Raw genomic sequence first — 25,896 nt, forward strand, 5'->3', positions numbered from 1 at the left:
ATCATAACATTATACAAGGGACTGATTCAAGTTAATAGAAATGGGATGGACTTTCATAGTAGAAATTGTAAGGCCATGCAGTAAGGGGCAAATACCAAGAATAACTGCTATAAATTCATAGGCTGTAAATGACAGGAGTAGAAAAATACCTAGGTGTACTTACCTGAACCCAGCATGGGTTTTTTTATGGCAATGCAGTCATGAAAAAAGCAAATAAAATCCTCGGTCATCGTTCCAGTAGAGAAAAGGCAGAATTAGTGCCATTTTTGCAGGCACCAGGGAGACCTCTTCTGGGCTGTTGTACTTAATTCTGTCCAGTCACATACAAGAAAGGGACATTCAAACCACAGCAGGGTAAAAGAAGGACTACAAGGATGGTTAGAGGTGTCTAGGGCTGGAGACTCAGGGCAGAACCCTATTTCACTGCTAAGGCTTGTGTCTTGCACAGTTTTTAGACATCTATATCCTACCCCACTTCACATGGCATCCTGCATAGTGCTTACACACCTAAATACTTCAGGCGGCTACATTTTTGCTATATGCAATCAAGTTTATCTCTACTCTGTGTGTGAAAAAGCAATTCAATACTGCCCTGGAGGCATTTAGCTTTATTGTGATTCAACTTTGTCACGGATGAACAGAAATGCTGCATAAACCCCCAAACTGCAAGACTAATAACCGTGAACTGACAGCACTGTACAGGTGGCTGTCTTTGGGTCTGTGGTCAAGACACTTGCCCAGGAAAAGGTAGACTTGAGAGACCCTGACTTTGAACTTACCTCTCCTGAAGGGATTCAAGCCATGCTCTTCTAAACTTGGAGGTGGGGAGAGGAGACTTTTTGGTAGCTGTGTCACAAGGTAAGCCCTGCCTGCTCCAAATGCCACTCTGATCCCATTTCCCTGACCAATATATTGGTGTGCTTTCTGCTTCCTGCCTGAGCTGCTGCTCTGTTTTCTGCTCCCTGCCCTAATCTGGCACCTATTTCCTGCTCCCTCCATCATCTGCCACATGCCATAGTCAAGGGGTGCCCACCCACACCACTTTCGGCATGAGCCTTAGCATGACCACCTCTGTCCTACATGATAGTATACAAGCTAAACATGAGGTCAGGCAGGACTAACAGCACCTTCCTGTTGAGAGTATGTCGCTGGACAGCCAAGAGGCAAAGCATATTGGAGGCAGAAACAGCAAGAGGGAACCTGACTCTGTGGCTCAGTAAGGAGATCATTTCTTGACGGGGGTAGGGAGCCCTGACTTCCAATGCTTTTTGTGCATTTTGCATTACAGTTTCATTGAGAAAAGTGTATCAACAGCACTAGGGAGAGAGAGAGGAGGTTTGCTTACAGGGTGTTCCCCCTGCCTCCACCTCCTTCTCTGTGGGGCTGGAATATGTGCTCCAAGTGCATGATTTGGAAACTCAGGCAGTGGTCTTCTGCAGTAGCGGCTACTTCATGTACGGAGGGCCTTTCGAAAACTATGACCCAGGGTGCATCTACATGAGATGCTCTACTGCAAAGTAGCATAGTTTACTGTGCAGTAAGCACGTGTCTACATGTGCACATGCTTACTGCAGAGTAAACCTCACTAATCATGAGTAAATTTGCTACCTGCAAATGCAAGTAGCAAACTTACTTGCGATTAGTTACTGTGCAGTAGCACTCATGTAGATGCCTGACTGGGAGCAAATCTGCTCCCCATCAGCTGGCAACTAGGAGGCTGGGAATTGCTCCCTGCCCCTGGGAGCTGCCTGCTGCTAGAACAGGCTTCGCCACTGGAGCCTGGGCAGGGACTATGACTCCCTGATTTGGCAGCAGGGAGCTCCAAGACCCCCGCTTCACCATCACGATTGAGGTGTGGGGGGCCTGGGAGATCTTTATCTTTAAGCACCAGCTCTGTGACAGCAGGGCCATCACTGGGAGATCCTTATCCACTAGATCCATGCAGTGATTCTCAACCATGGTGCTGGTGCACCCTAGGATGCCACCAGATCCTTTGAAGTGTATTTTGAAGTGTGAACAGATAAGCAAGGTGTGAAGAGATAAGCAGATAACCTGAACAGATAAGAGTAGGATGATCCCCTACTCCCTGCCCAGCCCCTCTTCAAGGAAAAGCACTGAAGGAGGTAAGCACTGAAATATATAAAATAGTTTTTGAAATTGGGTGCCACTCAATTCACAAAACTTATGAAGGGCTGCCTCGAGTCCCGTGGGGGGTGCATTGAATCCAAGAAGTTTAAGAACTGTTGGGCTAGTAAGTGCAAGCCTTTCCCCCTCCCCACTTAAAATTAGGTCTAAATTGGAACTTGATCAGTTTATGAAAAGGATTATATGCTGTGTTTGCCCATAACAATAGCAGGGGCCTGGATTCATTGGTCCAGGAGATCCTTTCCAGTCCTAGTTGCCTATGATAGGACATGGAGATGGGCTTCTGCTGCATGAACTACGCATGCCCCTGGAGGGTGGGGGGGTACGGCGACTGCCCGCAGGCAGTGGTGGGAGGGGTGTGGTGGTGATGAGTGGGGAGCTACCGCAGGCAGCCGTGGTGTTGTCAGCGGCAGGGTGGTGGGGGTGACGGGAGCCGACCGGGGGTCAGCAGCCACCCGCAAATGCCACCAGCAGAGTTGGCAGTGGTCAGTGGCGACTGCCCAGTTTCTCTCAGGGGGTGGACCGCCAATCTCAGGGGGTACATGTGCACCCACGTGCACCCCCTACATGTCGCCAATGTTCTGCTGCTTGCTACACATGGGAGCAGCAGCCTAACCAAGAAACCCCCAAACCATCATCCTTCCACAGATGCCCTGCACATTTGTCCTCTAAGATTCCCAACGTGAGCCTATGCCAAGAGACCTAATGTGAATCACTGGATGCATGAATAACGGAATATTGTGTAGGAATAGAGAGGTTATCTTTGCATTTGGCACCAACATACCATAATCAGCTCTTGTGACCATGCTGCAAGAAGATGTTGAAACACTGGAGGAGGTTTTAAACAAAATAGGTTTAACAATACCCGAGGTTTTACAATACCAGAAGGCTGTGACGTGGCTGTAAGGGTGAGAAATGAGGTCTAGGAAGGTCCATCCTATCCCATCTGCCCTTGGGCAGTGTGGTTAAGGTACACCAGCCTCTTTCCCAATATGACGCAAGGGGATGATGTAGCTGACACCGCCTCCAGCCTTTAGTTACCCAGGCTCAGTGACCTAGTACCTATCAACAGGTGGATCAAGGCTTGAACTCATGCCTTCTGAGCTGTAGCTATCCATCTTAATCCCCCTTCAATCATACCCTTTACAAGGTATGGGACTCAGCAGCAAGAAAGGTAAAAGGTGACATGGTTTATAAGTATTTACATGAGAAACAGGAATCAGAACTTGTGGTAGAGGTGATATCTTTTATTAGACCAAATAGATTATGCCAAAAAAAAAAATCTTTAACTACAAGCTTTCAGGCATAAGCACCCTTCTTCAGGCACAGGAGGAAAGATTTATAAGTTTGTGTAGGGAGAAATGAAAGTTCATATTTCATAGGAGAGTTGAAGATGCAGTATCATCTCCTGTTTGGAACAGTTCATTTTATGCAGATTAGGCCCAGAGAAAAGTTGGAAAAATCTAGTTTACCTTGCAGTTGTTTGGTGGCAAGCAGGATGCAGTCATATTTCCTTCTGGTTATGATGTTTTGTATTTCACAGAGGAGCAAAAGGATGTAATGCTCTTCTGGGCAGGAATTTCCTATGTGGTGAGGTATCTCTGGGCATTAGTGAGAATGCAAATTACCTTGAACAAAGGCAAGTGCAGGGTCTCAGGTTTCAGGGGGTAAAGCTTGCTTCCTCCTTGCAAAATTATTAAGATTTCATTTTAAAAAATCTACTAAAATATGATATCTTCCATGTGTCAGGTATCCAGGTTGTAGCCGTATTGGTCTAGCAGCACAAGGCATCAGAGCTCATGGTAGAGGTGACATCTTTGATTAGACCAGCTAGATTTTTGCCAAAAAAATTTGTTAATTGCAAGCTTTTGGGCACGTGAGAAACAGAACGTTTATAGTAGGTAGACTTTTATTCTAGAAGTTTTAAGACAAGGGAAAAAATCAACACACAGCTTTTTCTTTGGGGCAACTGTAACAATCCTCTACCAAATTAGCACACAAAGTCAAGCACAGAACTACTGCTTCCTGGAAAGAAGGGGTGCCATATACCATATTTTCTCGCATAGATAATTTTTTACAAACATGATGGATGGGTGCGGGCTATACAAGGGCGTGGGCTATGCAGAGCCATTTATGCAAAAACAAGTGTAGCAGAAGTTAATAAGTGCATTAATAATTGTTTGAATAGTATTTCCAGGTTATACGACATACTGGATGATGACGATACGAGTGCTATAGCTGGTCCACCCACCTTGCCATGTTCGAAAACAGCGTTCTGTCCATTCTTTCATTATATCCTCATTCATCCACCCTTTCTTATTGCAAATAACTGCAACTCCATTTGGGATCTTTTCTCGGGGCATCGTTACCCGTTTGAAAATAACCATTGGTTTTAACTTTACACCACTCGCGGTGCACGCTAGTGCAATGGTGAAATTTGTTCATTCATGGCAGAGCACCTCTCAGGCTTAATAGGCTTAAAATCGCCCCTGGTATTGACACTATCATGTGCGGGGAATACATGGGCTCAGTCTACACACGGACTACTTTCCGAAAATACAATTTTCCGTGGGTTATAAATTGGTGCGGGTTATATCAGTGTGTGGGCTATATGCGAGAAAATACAGTAATGGATCAGCTGATTAGTTTGCTGTGTTGGTGGGATGGCTTCTGAAATCTAAATATACTTTTCATCTTAATACAGTAGGTGTGATCTTTTAAAGTAGCTGAGACAAGATAAGCTACATCAAATGCTTTAACTGTTGACAAAGTCTAAGGGCCGGGATGAATTATAGGGCTCCGATAGATCAATGCTGATTGGACAAGCTACAGCAAGTAGCTCAGGGAGGTGGGCTCCTTGCTGAAGTCTGCTTATCAGCCTCCTGGCCTTAGTCCCACCCTATCTGTTTTCTCACAGTAGCTCTTGCTGCATTCACCAGTTCATAGAAACACAAGTCCCTTTCATCAAATGCTCCGATGCATCACCTTTGGGTCAGATTTTCACACGCTCAGAACCATTGGAGGTCACATTTTCAAAGGTGCTGAGCTCCCTTGAGGAGACAAAAGGAATTATTTAGCACTTCTCTGTCTTTGATTCAACTTTTCCACAAGGTGGCACTAGGAAACCACTGCTGAGAAGCTCAGGCTGGGAGGGCTCCTGAGCCCTGCCAGATTCCCACTAAGGTGTTCATCCATCTAGCTGTCACTGCCCTATGTGCCTGCACTGCAATGTCCAGTCCAACAGCAGGGAGAAATTAAAAGACTCGAGCCATAACCTCTGCCTTTTGCTTAGTCGTCTTTCTTTGAGAAATTGGACGCAACACACAATCAGAATATCAGGTCCAAGTATCCTGAGAAGACAGTTCAGACTTGACCTCCCTGCAATTCTTATTTCAAGTCAGCACCTAAATCAGAAGGATCCACTTTTTTCCAGTTTATTTAATGTAAAGGCAGCATCTTGTGAACTGTCTGTGCTGTTGAACCTGAACTGCAGCCCTGACTCAGCCTTAGGATCAATCTGACCCTACCCCTAATTCATATCCCAACACTTCTTTTTAGTCCATCTCTAGAGAAAACCTTGCTGAGCAAACTCAATTCTCCATGCTCCCAAACTATCACCAGGCAAAACACATCTCAGACACAGCAATTCGTAAGCTTTAGTGGTGTGCACATCCTCTTGTATATGCAGGCATCAGTCATTAATCATTGATGCTGTAGAAGATCTAACATGGTCCCAATAGCCAAACAACTTCATGAGAGATTACAGGAATTAAATCAGGTCCCTCAGCAAGTAATAACCTCTAGTTTATGCCTGAGGTACAAACCTGCAATTAGTGCTTTCGTGACAGCAGTAATCCTTACATTGAATAAGGACACACACCTAGGCCCTGTGAGCTCTATGCAAGTAGAGTTTATTAGCAAGCAGTGTCATAACATATACATATATATCTACATCTACACAATAAGCAGGTGTTTCTTCTTTCACCTGTACTTTTAAAATGTAAAGTGTATATTAGAGAGAAAAACTTCATAGTACAAAAATAAAGTGCTTTTACCTGTAAAGTCCAGTAGGCATTATCCTACAAAGGGAAGAATAACATTACTTTTACAAAAGAGCATTAGGTCAGGGAATAATCGAGAAAGAAGTTATACAAAGATTAGCTGAGTTAGTCTCAAAGAAAAGAGCTGTTAGGCATTTGGACAGGGAATAGTGGCGAGCTGTTTTCCTAGGCTGCAGCAATCATTTTTAACTTTTGAATCCATCAAGGGGGATAGCAGGATTATCCAAAGAGATGCTGCGTATGTCTACACGTTCATTAATTACAGCACATTAAGTTTAGTACCTGTAATGATGGGTACTAACTTCGTGTGCCATAATCAGCGCTCCTGCACATTAGCACAGATGAATGGGGTTTTTTGTGATGCTACTGCACGTTACACTAAATCTACTGCGCATTAACGCATTAGCACAGGCTCTGCGTGCCATGCTAAAGCACAGTACAATTAGGCTTCTGCACATTAAGTGTTTCATGTAGACGTGCCTGCTGTGCTGTTACTTAAACAGTAAGATTAGTCAACTTAGTTTAAAGATGGTGTGACTTACTGCTTTTTCCATTGATTTTTAAAAAATGCAGCTGCTGTGTGGATGTAACCTTCTTGGGGCAATTATAACAGGGCTACACAGGGTTCATATGCCTGAGACATGAAAGTGTCATGAAGAAATCACAGCACCACGACCTCCTCAGAAATGAGATCTGAATGTTATGGTTGATAAGCCCTAGAACCATTGCGCTATTGCCATTTATTCATGTCAGCTTTCGTACTGTGAACGCTAGAGATCACTGTAACTTAGATAAAAAGGGTTTCTATTACATAGCACCTTTCATTGTGAAGGATCTCAAAGCTGTTTACAGAAAAGGGGCTAAATCTGGCATTTAGGTACTGTATATACTTGAGCTAAAGCCAGCCTATCACAGCCTATAAAATGGAGCACGTGTTTCCAAGACTCTGACCACCTTCTCCTACCTGCTCCAGAGAAGAAGAGGGTTAGAGGACCTTACTTTTTCACATCTAGATCCAAGGGCCAGGTAGGGGCAATGAGAATGCTTATTGCTCCTTTATCCCTTGTGCAGACATGTTGTCCAAGAAAGAAGCAAGCCCTGATTTAGTATTGACCTCTGCTGCTATTTTTCCTATCTGACAATCCTGGACCAGAAATCAGTAAGCAAACTTTTTGTTCATCCTGTGTTCAATTGAGCTCAGCAATAGCACACACTTTTCCATGATATATTTGTCACAGTGTACAATGCAGCACCTTTGATTCAGGCACTGGGTAGAGGGAACAGAGATGCACAATAAATAACAGCTCTAGTTGACTCTCCAATGGACAATACTTTGTGCAGGACATGTTTAACTTAGGTTGATTTTTTGGTCAGGGCACAAGATATTCTTCCATAAAATGCCAGAGGCTTTTTTATGACAATAATCATGAATATTATGAATATCTGTAGAATAGTTTGCATATTATTCCAAAGACATTCCCTCCAACTGCACAGCGCCCCTTTCCATTCAATACTGAGAGCCTCCTACTTAATGTTGTTAGCTGAAACACATTCAGTTTAGCTTTGCAATCCCTCACCCAAGTGTTCATCAGGCCCTAGTTTGCCTAGCTTTTGAGAGATAATGCGGTCTCAGGCTGAAGCAACGTGGTTGAACAATATAAAATATAATGGAACTATACTATGCACAAACATGTTGGTTGGAGAAATGCTAAGGGACATCACCCCAACAGAAACGTATCTTCACTGAGGCATTAGGCAATTAGCAGCGGTCCTTTTTTGTTCTCTGGCAGAAGTTACAAGCATTGAGGCACTGAATGTCTGGGTTTGGTCTGGCTTTTGGGTTACATCTCAATGGTCTAAAGGGGGATGGTAGGACTTGGACAGCCTCTAACTCCTCCATACTCTTCCCTAGGCATAAATGTTGAAGGTCTTGGTGTGATGGTCGCAGGACCCTACCAGGCACCTGACTAGACCTCTTATGTGTACACCATGATCCAGAAAATTGACAGTTGCTGACACTATGCACAGGAACTCACACATTATTGTGCATAAATCGATCTCCTAGCTCACTCCGAGTGAACACCTTCTAGTTGCATGAAACTATAATTGTGCTTCAAGTCAATAGTTCACAGTGGATTTATGGAAGAGATAAGGAGAAATGGATGGCTTAGGGACTATTTCAGGTGGAAGAAGTGGATGGATGTTTTAGAAAGATAGATGCACTGAAAGGCTAGATAGTTATGACAGGCTCTATATCTGAAAGAAAAGGAATCAATTCTTAATCTATAAGCAGTGGACTAGGTCTACATCATAAATGCAAAAAGAAATTGTTGCATGCATGAATAATTCACTTGATGCCCTTTTTTGTTTGTCCTCAATAACGATCATACACACTCTGATAACATAACCTTCTCCATACAGCTTAGGTTTTCTCTTCCGGTTCATCCCACAGCGCAGCACAAGATCAAATTCGCCTTGTATTGACGTGGGCCAAATGGAATTGCCCCAGTTAAGAAGGATGTTGAACTTGACCTCAAATCTAGAACTGGATGAAACTTGTGAACCTCCTTCTGTCAGATGTGAAGTGTTCCTTCTATTGCAAACACTTCAGCTTTTGGCAATGAATATTTTGCAGGCCTGTGCTTAAATCATTAGACTCTTCAGTGGTTGCAAAAAATTAAAACAAAGTGCACTAGTTCAAAATTAAAACCATAATTTCAATAGCATCTTTCATCCTATGAGTGCTCAGTATGTTCTCCTGGTTGAGACTGATTCTGCAAGGCTTCTGACTTTGGGACTGCTCTCCTTGTCAATGGAAGACCCAAGCACAAAGACGTACAGCATGGAACTGTTTACATACACAGTGGGGGGGAATGCAGTTGCCACTGGGGTAGAAGACAGAAGTCAAATGTCTCTTATCATAAGTTGTCGTTTTCTTACTGAAGCACCACAGAAGGTCTCAGGGTTTTCAAAACAATTAAAACCAGATTAGTTTTATTTGGGAGATCTCCATGCAGGAACCATTATAGTACTCAATTGATCCATTAATTGAAGTGAGTAGTGGGGCAAGTCCATTGAGCTGAAATGTTTGTGATTTGAACCAGTGATTCCAAGATGAGCTGAGCTATAAAAGTCATTAGGTCCTTTTACAGGGCAATGAAGCATGTGTGTTTATAGGCATGCATTTGGAGTCATTCAGGCAACTAAGCAAAGAGAAATTATTAAAACCACATGAAGTCTTGTGCACATAGTGTTATGTTGCATGGCTCAATACTGCATAGAGCACCTCCTCATTGACTGTAAGGAAGGCTGAGGGCTCTAAGACACTTACAGGGTTGGACCCTAGTAGAGTTGTAATATTTTTAAATTACTTCTGCCATTGTTGGTCTCCCGAAGAATTCCATGTCTGACATGTTAGACAGAAGGATGCTTCTTAAAGAATGTGCCAAGGAACATGGTCTGTGGGAAACAGTCTGCTTCTCTACGATTCACAGATAGGTTTCATTTTGGTTCACAGCTTGGCCAAGAGGACCCGAATCCCTTTACAGATACTCAGGTTGCCATTTAAAGCATGTCAGTGAAAGAAAGAATTGGTCATGGAAGTGTTTTCAGTCGAAAAGCTCATTGTTTCTGTGGATGAAACGTCATATTTTCCTGGGGGCAAAAAATGCAAAATGAATTGGACATGCAGACAGCAGAGCACTGGACTTGCTAATGTTAGGAGATGGAGACTGTGACACCTGCCCATCTAGCCATCTTGATGACTTGGGAGATCCTCTAACAAGCATCTTGTCTCTGGGCTGTGGCAATACCATAGATCATAACATCACTACGTGGGGAAGTCATACATACATACTGCCAATGAAAGGTTAAACTGGCTAAAGGAAGGTGACGCCCGATTCCTACTCTGAGTTCTGGACATTAACTAAAATTCTGCTCTGCAAACTTAGGCTAAGGCCAAGGCCAAGGCTTGTTATCTGTGCTAGGTAGTACAGCCATTGTCACTTACCTGTTTTGCCACATAAATTGTTTAATGGTTTTGACAAGGGAGACTTCATGGAGAACGCTGGTGCGGAGATTCCCTGGGACGTTGACTGTAAAACGGAAGCCGATTTTAGTTAAAAGCCAGAGACATTTTCTACAACCATACTTTAAAAGAAATTGCTTGAATAAAATGCTGTTCAGTGGTGAATGTGAGAGAGTGATGTGCCTATGAATGGAGGCATGAGGCAAATTAGATAAAGGGAGCTTCATTTTGAACAGACACTACCCCCTCTTTTATTGAAGCATTGGCTAAGCTAAAAAGATGGAGTCATGGACTGAAGCAAGGGAGTGGGCTAATATTATACCTCTGAGCCTCTTGAGCAGATGTTCCAACATCTGGCACATTGCTGAGACAATTCTTTGCAACTTTAAAATCCCCCCTTCTCATACTGACTGAGCAGTATCTATTCACTTGGGCAGTGCCCTAGAAAAACAGGCTTTCAATGGTGGGAGGGGGCAGCATGTGGATGGCTCTAAGGTGGCATCTAGTCCAAGTCAACCTATTGGCATAGGATATGAATTGTTCTTCTCTCTGTGTTTGCAGCTTGCTCTTTTTTTGACTGAATCATGTTTTAGGATTAAACATTCACTAGGGCTGCAACTCTGCCATTTGTCGGGCACCTTCCAAGCCAGCCCCTGGTACATTTATAGTGATGAACACAGTAGATATGAAATGTAGCACACAGATATAACTTCAGATGACTCATACAATATGTAGAGACAAGCAACCTCCCTTTCAATGGTGCATATGAAAAATAGGCTAGACTCCAGGACCTCTCCTGCCAGAGGGAACGGCCTTCTGGTGTCTGAGCTCAGGAGAATTCCCATTAGCATTGCAGTGCAATTCAGATCCTCTTTGGGTCAGAAAGAATTAGAGGCATGCAAGCATGCAGGATTCCCCCCGCCAGAGGCCAGGGGAATGCAACCTACAAAAAAGTTGGTACTTTACAGAGGGGTGGGAGAGAATGATTTCATGCTGTTGTAATAGGGTTGAAGTGTATCTATACTGCTGGAAACAATGGGAATTTCCTTTGTGGAATACTGGAGAAGTCTACAGTGGTGGAAAATAATCAGCTTCTATAGGGATTGTTTAGGTTCATAGAGGTTATTGTAAAACCTTATGAACAGAATGAATTTTCTGCATTGCTTCGAGAAGTCCTCATTCTCTGTTAAATTCTACAGGACTTTCCTTATCTGGATTCCTGAGGCTGTAGCACTGGGAGTTAAATAATGCAATTCACTAGCTTTCAAATGCAGATTCAAAAGGTGATAAAGGAAGAAGCTGAATATAAATTAATCGTTTTTAAGTCAACGGTCAAAGCATGGTCATTCTACTTCTTTTATTCCCTCTTTCTCAGGCAACATTCCCGTTGAAATGGGCTGAGATCTCAAAAGGTGCAGCCGCCAGAAGTCAATGAGTGCTCAATGTTCTCAGGATTTGGGTCAATGGAACTGTACCCAAATTAGATGTGCAGAATCAGGTCCCAAAGCCTAATGATTTTTATCTCTATTTTTAAAGAGAAATGGCTTTTTTTTGATACAGGAGGGTAATCTGACTGAAAAGGCGCTGCCATATCAATAGTGGTGGCTTGTAGAATTGTAGCTAAAGCGAACCATTCTACTCGGACTGACTTGTTAGATTGGCTCCAGATGTAATACTGTTTACCCCCAAACATAACAGCCATACAACCAGCAGCTGCAAGGCATCAGGCAATAGAGGAAGAATGGAATTTAAGCAAATTGTTAGAAAATGCTCCCAGCTCAACAGGAAACCGATAGACCCTCTACAAAACTTCTGGAGTCAGTGGAATGTGCTGAAAGGCGTCAGGTAGTTGATCTAAAGACTGATGTTTTCCATAAACCCATAGCACTGAGTACAGCACTGGTAGGGACAGCACAAATTTCTTCTCGTTGCCCTGACAAATAACTGACCAGTTAGGTGCTATACCTAACTCTTAGGCACCACCTTCCTTGAGTGGAATCTGGGTGAGAGATATGGGTTTAAACATCCTCGTGTTGACCATTGCTATGAATCATCTTTCCTGCCTCCTGAGCAGGTGCTTCATTCTTTAGGAAGTCACCTCCATCTCCTCCATGTTTTTGAAAGCCACTGTAGCTGCATTTTTCCACTGGGGTACATGATAGGCGTGCTCTGAGAACCAGATCAGGTCTGCAGGGGCCATAGCTAAGGGAATGCCTTATTTTTGGATCCCAACTGGGCTTGATGAAGAGCAGGATGCTGAGCTCCTCAGCTGTGCCAAGACTGGGGCAATTCTAGGCCTATACACAGACACAGCTCTACGGTGCCTACTGAAATGTAAAGCATCTCAGTACAGCAATGGTAGAGTTTAGGTGCCTCCATGGCAAGGTATCTGAGCATCACTTTTTGACCTGCAATTGTGGTCACTTGTGCTTAGATAATGTGTCACTTCCACATTAGGTGTCAAAATCCTTTAATGGTCTTAAACCTTGACCTGGATGTCCTAGCTTGTACAGTGAAAGGCTATTTCATCCTTGGCCTCTGATGAGGCTGCTCTCATAGTTGGCAGGTTTTCCCAACTGTAGCTGTTGTCTGTCATGACTCTTGATAGACACAATTCATTTTTGCATGCACAAAATCCATCGTCTCTTATTTGCCTATTTTTCTACGGTTTTAAAACATTTACAAATAGCAGAACCACAACAATTAACATACTACATCAGCCTTAATGGGTCATCATTATCCTTTTTCTGACTGCCAGTACCAGCTAGTTAGAAGAAGGTGTAGAAACCCCTTATGTGATAACCTGCCTGGACGGGAATTCTCCTTCTAAACCCCAGTAGTTACAGGTTGAGCACAAGTTCTGTTGTTTCCTGAGTTGATGAGCATTTACCCAGACTCAGATTCTCCATTTGTTTCTGTGGAAGTCTGTATGTAAAGATGAGACCAGACTGATTTTTCCTTAATTGAAAAAAACCCAACTGAACAAAATTTTAAATTTAAGAATTTTCAACAAGATTTTGAACTCAGTTTTTAAAGGAAAATATTTTTTCCTTAAAATTCTCATCTGCTTTTGAGAAACTATAAGTAAAAATTTAAGAATATTGAAAAATAATTTTCCAGGTCCTAGTAAATAAGATAAAAATTATGTTTCTTTAGAAATGCATGTAGATTAGTGCAGAGTTAAAACAATAACTACAAAATGTATTGTTAAAGAGAAGATTTAACCTTTGTCTGTTGTGAACTCATTTTGGCTGATGAACACTTGTTCAGCAAGGCTTCTCGTACCTGTGTTTAGCAAATAAAGTCAATCAATTACTTTGTGTATTTGGGTAAAATAACAATCATATATTTGTCTTGGGCATAAGGAGTTATTCAAATTCTTACCTTCTTGTCCCAGACAGTTCCAAAGAGCAAAATGAATAAACCCTACGAAACATGAGAATTATATTAAAAGCATGCATGTATCTCCTATTTAACTGTACTACAATATATCCCTCATACACTGTCTATATTGCTTATTTAAATAGCAAATTTTTAAGGCAGAAATAGACTTCCTCATCATATGTGCCTGTACAGTTTCTAAAACAGTGGAGAGTAGCCTTGTCTGAAGTCCCTAGGCATTACTGTAATATAAATAATCATTGTCGCCATCTCACGGATATGACAGAAACCAACAGAGACAAGGAATTTTCCAATTATGGCTGTCACCACATCCTGAAAGAGCCCCATTGTTCCTGGTTATTGCAGTAGAAGATGGCTAGGTCAATTTCCTGTCGTGAATCTTGAACACTTGCTCAATGTTGCTACCAAATTAATTGCCATACTTGCCTAGGGTGTTCATGTAGGGTTAGCCTGGTACAGTCACAATAAGGCAAAACATTTTTGGTCATAGAAAAATAAATGCAATAAAAGTGAAATGAAGAAGAAAAAAAAATCAGCTTCAATACTCACTTGCAAAGCATTCAAAATTGTGAATAGTATGTGGAACACCACTGAGGTGTCTTTAATAACAGTTGCAAATCCAAACCCCCAGGTAAGGCCTAACAGGGGTGTCAGGACACCAATACTTTTCCCAACTTGAATGAAGGAGCTCCTCTCCTGCTGGCTTGGCTTGTCACCAACAGCTGGCCTCAGGATTTTGCCTATGACTACAATGGCAATGATAAAATTCACAGCCACAATGATCAATGCGGGTATGACAAAGGCAAGAAGAGCTTTACTCGTCTCCCAGATGAGCCAACAGGCATCCTTTCTTTTGTAAGCATCATATGGATGTGTGACAGCAATGGTGATGACTGATATGGTGATAGGGCACCCGTAGCCCAATGAGAAAGCTACCGCTTTCTGGGTGGTCTTGCTTGTGTCATGTAAAATGAAGACCAGACGGTAAAAGAGCATGAGGCCCAGAGCAAGCATCCAGAAAAAGACACAGAGGTAGAACAGATGGATGAAAAATGTGACAGCTATGCAGATGTCCTTCGCTGTCTCCTTCATGTCATGGAGGGAGGCTGCAACAATGAACCAGATGTCTGCAATCAAAAGGGAAGTGGCTATGTTTAACATACAGATGTGGCGCATGTAAGATGTTCTGTTTTTTGTCACAGATTTCCATACCAGGAATTCAATTAAAATACAGGCCAACAGGCTCAATATGGAAATGCTCAAACCGATGTAGGTAATATAATCTAATGCATTTCCTCCAATGGACACTGCATGGGGTGACATCAGAATTGAAAATGAGGTCAGGTGATTGCAGATGCATGTGACATCCTGCTCATGGTTCTCAGGCGTACAGCCAGTGTTGTCCCATTGTCCTGATGTAAAGTTCCAAAAGACACACTGGGGATCGATCAGGGAAATATTGCTTTTTCCAAATGTCATAATAATCTTAAGGTACCAGGATATGTTTCCGCTCACTGTTGTTGTCATCACTAGGCCATTCACAGACTCATTGTTCTCATTGCGGTGGGGCAAAATTTGTCCAAGGGTTGAGTAAGCCACACTGATGATAGTTGTATTTGCTTGTAAGTCCTGAACTTGTACTTCATTAATTAGTACATTACCACTGAGGCCTGATGGACCTGGGAACGTGAAGTTCTTTGCATACTGTGACCTGTTGCCTTCAGAGATAACTATGCCTTCTAACTGCAGGTTGGTGTTTCTAATAGAGGGGATGGTATTATTGACTGGTTGGAGGTACTGGGTAAATCTCTCCACTGACTCCAATAACAGAGAACTCTTAGTTGTTTTCTGCTGGTTCAATTCATTCCAGGAATTTATTGTGGTGTTACTGACAATGATGTCTACTACATTTAGGAAGCTCTGTAATAAAGAAAGATAGATGACCTTAGTAAAATCCTACAGGACCTATACAGTCATTGTTATTGACGGTAACAATAATTGGGTACCATTCTCACCTATCTTCTTCTTTTGTCTAGTCCATATTAAACGCCTAGATATTGCTATTTCCTCTCAGTTGTTTCATTTTCAAAGTTGGTGTCAGCCAAACCAGGTCTTCTCCCCTTTTCCTCTGTAATGCTGCTATACTTTTTCCTTTCTCCTAACTATCTTCTTGGCTTTTAGCTCCAGTATCTTTGACCCTGATCTCCCCATCTTGTAACCACCTGACCTACGTAACCAACTAAAACCAGTGAGCCTTTCTTTTCTGCTTAGCTTATTACTAAAAACCAGCACCATCCTTATCTTTGTCCATTTCCTATTACCCTCCTTTTGGTTCCTTCAGTTTCCCCGCAATTTGGGTGCTGACTAATCAAACAACAAAAATTCTACTTTGACCCAGAGGCCAAAGAATCAGCCAACTTCTACAAGATTTAGCTGCAATTTACCTCCACTGTGGGCTGCGCTGCCTCCTCTGGGATGGTTGAAACCAAATCCAGGATGGTGACAACTGCCCCCAGGTCTGGAGGAGACGTATTTATTTTTTGTTCTTCCTTCCTTACAACTTCCACAAGACTCTTCAGATATTCGGGTAGCTTTTCTTTTGGCTGAGGACTAGACAGCAAAGCCTAGAATGGAAGGTAAAGACTCTGTAACGTGTAGGCAGTGTGATAGGGGTGCTCAGCTGAGGTGCACATTAAGGACCTAGTGAAAGACATGGACTTCCCTTAGTCTCAAGGGAAAGAGAACAGGGGAACTGCACTTTGTTTCTAGACAGGAAGGTATGGGATGTGGTAGTAGGACCATTGCTCCTGTACCCAGGGGAATCTGGAGACCCAAAAGGGAAGTTGCATCAAAACTAAAATTAGGGCCAGTTATGTTAGCATCCCATCCAGGAAATAAGTGTGAGGAGTAGATTATACTGTGGGAATTATTCCATGTCAGGGGATAGCCAGCACAGAAGATCTCAAACTCTTTTGGATTGTGTAACCCCATTGAAGTTTCTCAGGGGGCAGATCTGGGAGGAGGGAAGAGCGTAAAGTAGTGCAACTGCTTTGGTACTTGCTCCACTCAAAGTTTAAAACCAACTGCCTAGTAGTTACAGCAGCATTTCTATTCAGGCAGCAGTGATAGAGTCATTTGACTTCATGGCTCATTGTAATCCACCTGATTCCTTCTAAATTCTTCATACCACAGGTGTTAAGGACCCTCTTTCCTTTTTAATGGTTTTGATATTCCACTAATCAAACTATCCTTCCATCTGCAATTTTGCAGTGTGTTAGCTGCTCCCAGTAATGCAACTCCTTTTTCAGTCCTGCAGACTGTTTTTAACTGTAGCTAAACACGTTAACACAGAATGGAAACATTAATTCAGGTGTGGAAATAACTTTCAGTGAACACTGGATGCACAGTCAAGATGCTCAATAAGGCTAGATTTTGTTTCATACATCTGAAAAAGGAGATGTACATTTAATTCTACAAGATTAATGAAATGACATCTTTTGATTCTTTTTTGCTTAGTTTGTTGTGTTTTTTATACATAGTATATAATATAGCAAAGTAATGCACATTCCAATAAAGTTGCATTTGTTTTTGCTTCAATCTTAAACTGAATAACACAGCCCTGGGCCCTTAGCTTATTTGTAACTTCTAGTTTCTTTTTAATTGGAGAAAAATGTGTTGTGTTATATGTGATGAGGCAACACACCATCTACACCCCTTTTCAAAATCCTAGATCTGCCCGTGATGCTGCTTAAAATTCTGTGCACCCTTATCGTACTGTGCTATGGATAATAAAAGAATAGCGCTTTATGTCACTACAGCCACACTAAGTAAGCTCAGGCTGATTTGCTATGGTATCCCAGTGTTTCACCCTTTTCCCAATGGTGACTTCTTCTGTGAAATCAAAAAAGGGTGAGACTCTTACACACACAAGGGTAAATATATACCCACAGTAACAATGATGAGCTTGTATCGTGTGTCTATCAGTGTTTTTTTGAGAGGCTGAGCTGGTGGCTCTTCATGGTACCGTTTCCCCTGCTCTTGTGGCACAATATAGTCTTTTACATGTTTGCAAGGGCTTGAACTCCATGATCTGGGAAGTCCTTTTCACTCTTCAGTCTCTCATACTTGACCTTAAAGCAGTGGTGTGCAATTTCTGGCCTACAGAGCCATGCTATCTGACCTCTGGGGCTCCTCATGGGTCGAGCAATTTGGCAACAGGTGAACAGTTAGCAGTGCTTATTGCTCAGAGCCACAGCAATCAGTGTTGCCACTATCCCACTGCCACCAAGTTTCCAGACCCAGAGGAAGCCCTGCAGTCTGAATGGCATGGCCCCGCACATCAGATCACACTGGCCTATGGTCTTTCCATGTCTGGATCTGGTGTGTAGGGTTGGGTTGGTGTATGGGGTCACATGACATGACACATTGCACCCATGGACCAACCCTACATGCTGACCCTGAACATAGGATCTGGACTTTGCACTGGCTCCACTCCACCCCTCCAGCCTGTGGGGGCAGAGAGGTTGAACATCGCTGCCTTAAAGTGTCAGGGCCAGATCCTATTCCACACATTATATGCCTAAGTGGACCTAGATACTATTCCACGCTGACAAAGATCCTGGGAAACAAACAGTTGGTGCAAAAAGTACATGGGTCCTCCTGCACCTCAGTGCATTTCAGTGATTTAGTCCTGGCTGAAGTGACGGCAAGGTACTTAGACATGCATGCACTTTTGTCAGTGACTTAAGCAGGATGAATTACAATCAGGTTTGAGTGCCTAAAACATGGAATAGAAACTGGCCCTAAGAGTGTGCATGTATGGGGGAGAGAAAGATTTTCCTTTCTTTAGACTGTAATAAATCTTTCAGCGCTCATTCTCTCTGTTGACTTTCATGATCAATGAAAGGTCAAGACCCATGAGCTGAGAAACACTGCATCAAAATATTTTATCTTATTCTATAGCACTTTTAGTTCTAGCCCAGAGGCTAAAAATCATTTTAATTGAACATTTGCATTTTCCTAATATTTTATATATTTTAAATAGTTAAATTGCTTGAACCACAGACCCCCCCCCCCCAAGAAAACATCATTATTAAAACTACTGAGAAAAAGCATTAAGAAAAGATATAAAGCTGGTACCTCAGCAGCAGTAAGCAATGTGTTTATTGGTGCAGATATGCAGTTGTTTCTATCCACAATCCAGACCTTGTCAAGACACATATAAGTTATATTTCCTCTCATGGGATTGTTTAAAACCAGACAAGGTTTTGTTATTCTGTCTCCTCGCTTTCCAATGCCAGTGCTGTCTGAGCAAAGCACGTTAGCTGTGTCTATATTGAGAAAAAGAGAAGAAAGGATGAAAAGAAATGGAATTCACCATCTTACTCATATTTTCCTTATTTGGGATCATTTTCCACAAGGATAGTCTCCAAATATATATATATATATTCCCACAGCCCTAAATGTGAAAGGCTCACAGACATTAACGAATGAAAGTTGGAAACTCTTCTATAGGACAGGAAGGTATTTTTATCTCCAGTATTGTGATGGAAAACTGAGAGACAGAGAACTGAGTTATCTAGCGGTCACAGGAAGTACATGGCATTTCAGAGAAGAAAAACAAGATTTTCAGTATCTTATGGGTATAAACCCCACAAAGTTGAGAACTGTTTGGATCTAGGATTCTTATTTAAGACCATCTTAATCAGAACCCTCTAAAGGATATAAGCTTTGGGAATCTGCTCAAAAGCATCTCAAAATCTGATTGCTGTAGCTCCTAGGAAAAAATCAGAGATGCACGTATCCTTTCAAGCCTTCTGAAGCCCGGAGAGAAGCTCTGCTGTTTCAGCAAGATTGACGTAGAAACTCATACACCTTGTGTTACGTATTTATTGTCATTGAATGCATCTCCACACCTGCACATTTCAGGTGGGCCCCAAAAGATGATAGATGAAATACATGCATTCATTTTATTTATTTATAAAGTGTATTTTACTTATGAATGTCTTTCAGGGTACTTATATCTCAAATGAAACCATTTAGAAACCCTGTGTTAGCGTTCACATTTTTGAGTGGCAAACTGACCCATGCCCATATTTGTAAGGTTTGTCCATTCAACTGTCCCCTGCATTCATTGGGGTGGAGAACATTTCTTATGTGTGGGTGCAGCACCGGAAACAATGGCAGCCTCATGCTGACTGAGGCCTTTCAGTTCTACTGCAACACAAATAGCAAATATAGACTAAGGGTCTGATTGAAAATCCTGGGCTGCCTCCGAAATCTGGTGAACAATGACTCTCGCCACCAGTCTGACAGGACTAGTATAAATGCTATGGATCATTCATGTGAGTAATAACCTTCATGCCCTGGCCACTAAGGTGTTTAAATGAGAGCTGCATGTACAGCAGTTATGTGACCCTGAAATAGTGGTAGGTATTTGCCACCTCCAACTTACTGCTTTTCTAATGTAGGCATTATCCATTAGAGGAGGCTCATTTCTCCTACAATCTGAAACGATCTGAGAACGGGATGTCTCCTTGATTCCTGCAGTAGCTCTGAGCACCAGGGGCGCTTGTACACGTTATGCGTTGCATATACACACATTACGAAAAACTGCCATTTCACTAGGTCAGTTGCGTGAGCAAATATATGTGCACAATTTTTTTTGGTGGTAGATTTTGATTTATCATGGCAAGTTAGACCACCTCTGACATGTTTTAGTTTTATTCCCCCCAATTCAGGGGCTGATCCGCGCGAGTAGAAAGACCATGAGCATTCTAGGAGTTGCAGTAGTTTGTTTGTGCAGTAGTTCCTCCCTCCCATCCCTACCCGATCAGCATGAATACTTTACCGCCGTGCGCTGTCCGAGAGCTTGGCACCATAGTGATGCTGCTGACAAAGCAGAATTTTTGTCCTGGGGGAAGTTCAACACTTTGACATTTTCCCTCTCCCAAATCAGAATGGGAAGTTGAAATAGCAAAACTTTTCATGAAACAAAAACTTCCATAGGAGTTGAAATTCAGTCACATTTGTAAACACGAATTTCCAGCTGACATGTATCTGTGTTCACCTGAGCTGCTTTGGGACCAGTGGGAGCTGTCGCTGGAGTGCACTAAGTCCTTGTTTCTTCCTAGATGCTGAGCAACCTGGTCTGATACTTCTCAGGATGCACCACAACCTCTCCCTAACTCTTGTAGAAGTTGAACTGCTGCAGTGCAATATGGGCATCCTTTGACTGTGCTGCATCCTGAGAGATGTAGTCTTGATGGGGAATCAAGCCCAAAAGGAAGAAGGGTGAGTGAGGCCCCCAAAGTACATCTCCCATAAGACATTGTGGCAGCTCAAGTGGAAACAGAGTTGCATACTGAACTGAGTTAGAAGCAAACCATTTGCTGGGGTCATCTAGACCCAGCACTCTTTCCTGCCTATGCAGGGGGTTGGACTCGATGATCTATTGAGGTCCCTTCCGACCCTAGCATCTATGAATCTATGGATCTATGAATCAAAGCACTTCGCTTTAATTCTGACACTTGCAGCATAATTAGCGTTTTCTTGTGGAATCCACATTGTCCATCAAAAAAAGAAAAAAAAAACCAACCCAAAAAACCTGAGAGAAAATTCCCAGTCAACTATAACTAAAGCCCAAGCTGGTGATTTAGGTAGCCTCAGTGCTGCCTTACAGGGCCTCTGATTTAACAAACGCATGAATATTTTACATTCAAATGCTCCATATCATTGCTAAGATTTCATCTTACCAGGGATAACATGTAGTTTCATTTCAGGACTTCGAATGGTTCCGTGGATGCGGTTTTGAAAGGTGCAATACGCCAAGAGATCTTTCTTGGTGTTGCATGTCTTTTCTATGTAATTATACACGTAGCATATCTGGTTATTTTGTGGCCTTTTCACTGCAAAGAAATATTTTAGGTATGTCAATATTAGATTTTGGTTCCATGGACAAGAAAAAGCAAGAAGTACTTTTAAAACTCTAGTTTCCTAATGCAATGAGATCCTCTAAGGGATAGATTCCTGATTTTCCAGCTAGTGCTCTTCTCTGCTTATGATCCAGCTGTCCTACCCCTTATGCCATGCCTTCTCTCTCCTGATGCATAATGTAGCACCTTTTTGGCTTTGTGGCATAAGTGTACATTTTTCCTAAGTCATTCTTTATTGTACAGAAGTAGCAGGCGCTGGAAATTTTTGGAGGATCCTCTTTTGTTTGTTCCTGTCCCTGCTTCTGCTGCAGACATTCATCTAGGGCTCTTAATCCCAGGTTCTGCACCACCCTCCATTTGTCTCTGTTTGCCTAGGGTCAGCTGAACTGCTGAAGGTGTATGTGTCTTCTGTCTGTTAATACTGACACACGGAAAGATTTTGAAGCTTACCATCAAGGAATCAATCTCTATGCAGTTGGACAATAACAAAGTAACCAGGAACAGACACCATGTCTTTGTAAAAACAAATCATGCTTGACCAATCTGATTTTCCTTATACAACAATGTGACAGGCAGTGGATGTGATATTCCTCAATTTTAGCAAGGTTTCTGATGCTGTCTCCCATGCCATTCTCATGAGTAAGCAAAGTAAATGTAGTCTAAATGAACCAGCTATAAGTGGGGTGCACAACTGGTTGGATCAACATGCTCAAACAGTAGTCATCAATGACTCAATGTCAAAAAGGGAAGACATTTCAAATAGGATTCCCCAGGAATCTCTATCTTGGTAAATGACTTGGAGGATAGGATTGTGTACACACTTAGTACGTTTCTAGATGACACTAGATACTTTGGAAGGTAGGATTAGGATTTAAAATCACTTTGATAATAATAAGGAAAACAGTTTTAATTGGATGACATTCAATTATGGAAGTGCAAAGTAATTCACTTAGGATGGCACAATTTCATGCACAAATACAAGGTGGAGTACGACTGGCTAGGTGGCTAGGCTGCAACACTGAATATAACTGAATATAAGTCACCGGTGTGCTATTGCAAAAAAAAAATAAAAAAAAGGCAATGGCATACTGGACTGTATTAACAGGAATATCATCTGCAAGTCATGGGAAGTGGTTCTTCCACTATTTAGCACTGGTGGTGCCTAAGCTTGAATATTGTATCCAGTTTTGAATGCCACACTTTAAGAAAGACAAAGACGAACTGGAATAAGTGCAGCAGACACTGGCTAAAATGATTAGAGGATTAGGAAACATGAATTGGAAGAAGTGGGAGTACTTAGCTTGAAGAAGAGAAGCCTGAAAGCAGATTTCATTATAGACCTCAAATACCAGAAAGGTGGTTATAAAGAGGGTGGTGATGGGCTATTCTCTGTGGCCAACAGGTCAAAACTTGATAGGAACAAAGGAAATTTAGGCTGGATATTAGGAAGAACTTTCCAACTGTGAAGGTTATGCTTTGAAACAGATTATCTAGAGAAATTGTATAATCTCTAGGGCTGTGCGAGGCTTTGGATCGTGCTTTGGATCCGGGGCCGCTTCAGATGCTTCCACGTCCGAAGCAGCATGCCCGGAGCAAAGCATTGGCTCATTCAACCTGTCCGAAGTGGTTTGGAGCTTCCAAAGTGCTTCAGAAAAGCTTCAGACGCTGAAAGTGAAAGTTAGAAGAGGGATGGGGAGTGGGGGAGGGAGGGAGAGCGGGAGGTGGGAGGAAGACTGACATGTGTAGGTGGCCAGCGAGAAGGATTTCTCTCTGGCTGCCTTTCCAATGACAGTGTCTGGGTGGAGGGACCTAGAAACAGTATAAAAGCCTCTGTCTGGAGGCGTGCTGTGCCTTTTGCAAGCATATTCCCACTGAGGAACTGCATGAGAAAGATACCCTCGGACACAGGCATCTCAGCTTGCTTGCTTTACTCAGTAGTTGAGCTTGCCTGCTCCTTTTTGTTGTTAGAAAGGATTGGGTAGGATTTAGCTGAGCTTAGCATCTCTTAGTACTATTCAATTCCTTTCTTTCAATTTATTTTTGCTCTTTTTTTTGTGTGCAAACTTTGAAAAAAGAAAGCTGTGTTTTCCCTGCCAGCGTGATCCATCACTGTGGAGGGAGGCACACAGATTGCACGCATGCATGCACGCACACACACGCGCACACAATATAAAGAAGAAAAATCAGATATTCATAGGAGAAGAAGACAGTCAGAGAGCACACAATTTTTACATAACTCTTAACACTGAAGCAAACAATCAAAGAAGAGTTCAGTGCATGCATACAACAGAGGGAATAAAACACACACACACAAACACACACACACACAGACAGACCTTTTGCAGCACAGGAAGGATTAACATGAAGCGTGCTGGAGAGGCAGGTGCCAGGGTTTCTGGCAGGGGAGGGAGAGGGGGCAGGGGGAGAGCTAGAGCTGCAAGCCCCCCCACCCCCCCAAACACAGACGCCTTCTCTTCCCAAGCAGCCCTGACATCGGTGCTGCCAGTGGAAGCCAGGAAGAGGGAGCAGTGTCTGCACCCGATGTCCCTGCACCTGCACCACCTCCCCTCAGTCCAGAAGTGGGCACCAGCCGTGAAATCACTGTCTCCTCCACCCCAATGTCATCTCTCAGTGTGAGCCTCCCACTGCCAGAGGAGGAGCTGGAGCTGGAGCTGGAACCAGGGATGCTGAGCACGCTGGCTCAGGCAATTCTGGGGATTGAGGGAGAATCAGTTTGTGCCCCACACCCCTCACGTTTCCCCTAGACCCAGGTCTCCTCTGGAAAGCAGCACCTTGGAGGAGGCTGAGGTTGTGGAGGCAAGTGGCTCAGCTGGGGCAGCTCCTGCTGTTGAACTTCAGCCTGCTGAGGAGTGGGAAAAGGCAGGATCCTCAGCATCAACCCAGAAGCGGGGGAGTAGTGTAGTGTGGGAGCATTTTGAGCTGACAGATGATCCCAGGTTTGCCATCTGCCAGCACTGCTGAAGGCACGAGCCGTGGCAAGGATGTGAGACACTTTTCCACCACAGCGATGCTGCTGCACCTGAGAAGGCGGCACCTCCTCGCCCTTCTTCCTGCTCAACCTGGCACCAGTGCGAGCGTGCTGAAAGGGAAGTCCCCCACTTGCTCCAAAGCCCCCTTTCCCCCAAAGCAGAGACAGGCCACCCTGAACCAGTGGGGGAAAGGTGGCCAGAGAGGGGGGCACATTCCCAATGCGAGCGAGATCACCCAGAGCATTGGGGAGATGCTTGTGCAGTTCATAGGCCCAGCTCTGAAAAGTGCTTTGTATTGTAATTTGTTCCCTCTCAGGATCAGGCCTGAGAGACTGGAGGCAGAGTGTTGTTCTGGTGAGGAACGTGCCCTCACAGGTAGTCGGGTTTTGTTGTCTTCGATAGATTCTGGGGTGCAGTTTGTGGGGGTGCAGGAGATAGTTGGCAGGTTTTGTGTTTTGAGCTGTAGGAAGTTGGCTTCAGTTCTGGTGATGAGGTTAGGTGCTTGTTTGAATGTGCAAACCACTTTTCAGAGCTGGGCCTATGCACTGCACTTCATCAGCCTCCTAGATAGTAGGAACAGAAACTCATGGACTCAATATTCACAGTGCAGTTCTGGGATGCTGCGACCGGCCAGACACCTGACACCCCAGGCACCTCTGCACTTTTACCTGCGCTGCTACATCCCCCTTTCCCCCTACCCCCCACCCCAGCCTGTCCCTCACCCCTGACACCTCCATTTCCATTTTCACTGACTGGCTTTCTTGCCTGCATTGCGGGCCAGGCCAGCCTCTGACTTTACTATTCCTTCCATCCAGGACCACCTGCAGGTACTTCCTCAGCCTGACCAAGTGGTTTTCAACCCTAAAGCTTCCAAAGATACATTTTTAAGTACTTTTTTCCCCCCCATAATACACATATAGACATAAAAACACAAGATAAGCCATCACACACCATGAGTAACATAGGAGGTCTCACTGGGGCATACTGCCGTGTTGTGCAAAGGCCCCAGTGCCAGGAAGGGCACACCTTAACACACACACACAGTGTCACCCACCCATGTCACAAGCTTTGCCTGCTAGTAGCCAGAGGTGCGAGGCCCCAGAAGACAGACTCCCTCAGTGAGACACACACAGCTGGCAGGCTTTGTGGCCTCAGCAGGGGCCACTGCCCCTGCAGTTTTCAGCCCTCTGCACCTTAACACACACAGGGTCATCTATGTCACGAGTTTTGCCTGTCAGCAGGTTGAGGTGCAGTTACCCCCAAGCCCCTGCACCGATCTTCTTGAAACTTGGCAGGCTTCATGTGTGGCAGGCCACCACCCCTGCAGTTTTCACCGC

General features: G+C 43.4%; 1 protein-coding gene across 5 annotated transcripts in view; it reads right to left on the reverse strand.

Annotated features, from left to right (window-relative positions):
• Positions 1–6,035: 6,035 nt before the first annotated feature.
• Positions 6,036–25,896, reverse strand: part of ADGRF5 (adhesion G protein-coupled receptor F5) — a 114,747-nt gene continuing 94,886 nt past the window's right edge. For all 5 annotated transcript variants that reach the window (XM_019480135.2, XM_014601630.3, XM_014601631.3 and 2 more), the window contains 8 exons: positions 21,390–21,542; positions 18,775–18,965; positions 16,080–16,259; positions 14,185–15,555; positions 13,618–13,659; positions 13,459–13,518; positions 10,216–10,300; positions 6,036–9,860 (listed from right to left, as the gene is read on the reverse strand). In XM_019480135.2, coding sequence (XP_019335680.1) covers positions 9,781–9,860; positions 10,216–10,300; positions 13,459–13,518; positions 13,618–13,659; positions 14,185–15,555; positions 16,080–16,259; positions 18,775–18,965; positions 21,390–21,542 — 2,162 coding nt within the window. In that variant the 3' untranslated portion in view covers positions 6,036–9,780. The remainder of the gene's footprint in view (positions 9,861–10,215; positions 10,301–13,458; positions 13,519–13,617; positions 13,660–14,184; positions 15,556–16,079; positions 16,260–18,774; positions 18,966–21,389; positions 21,543–25,896) is intronic.

The sequence above is a fragment of the Alligator mississippiensis genome, chromosome 1 (genome assembly GCF_030867095.1).
Source record: "Alligator mississippiensis isolate rAllMis1 chromosome 1, rAllMis1, whole genome shotgun sequence".
Taxonomy (NCBI): domain Eukaryota; kingdom Metazoa; phylum Chordata; order Crocodylia; family Alligatoridae; genus Alligator; species Alligator mississippiensis.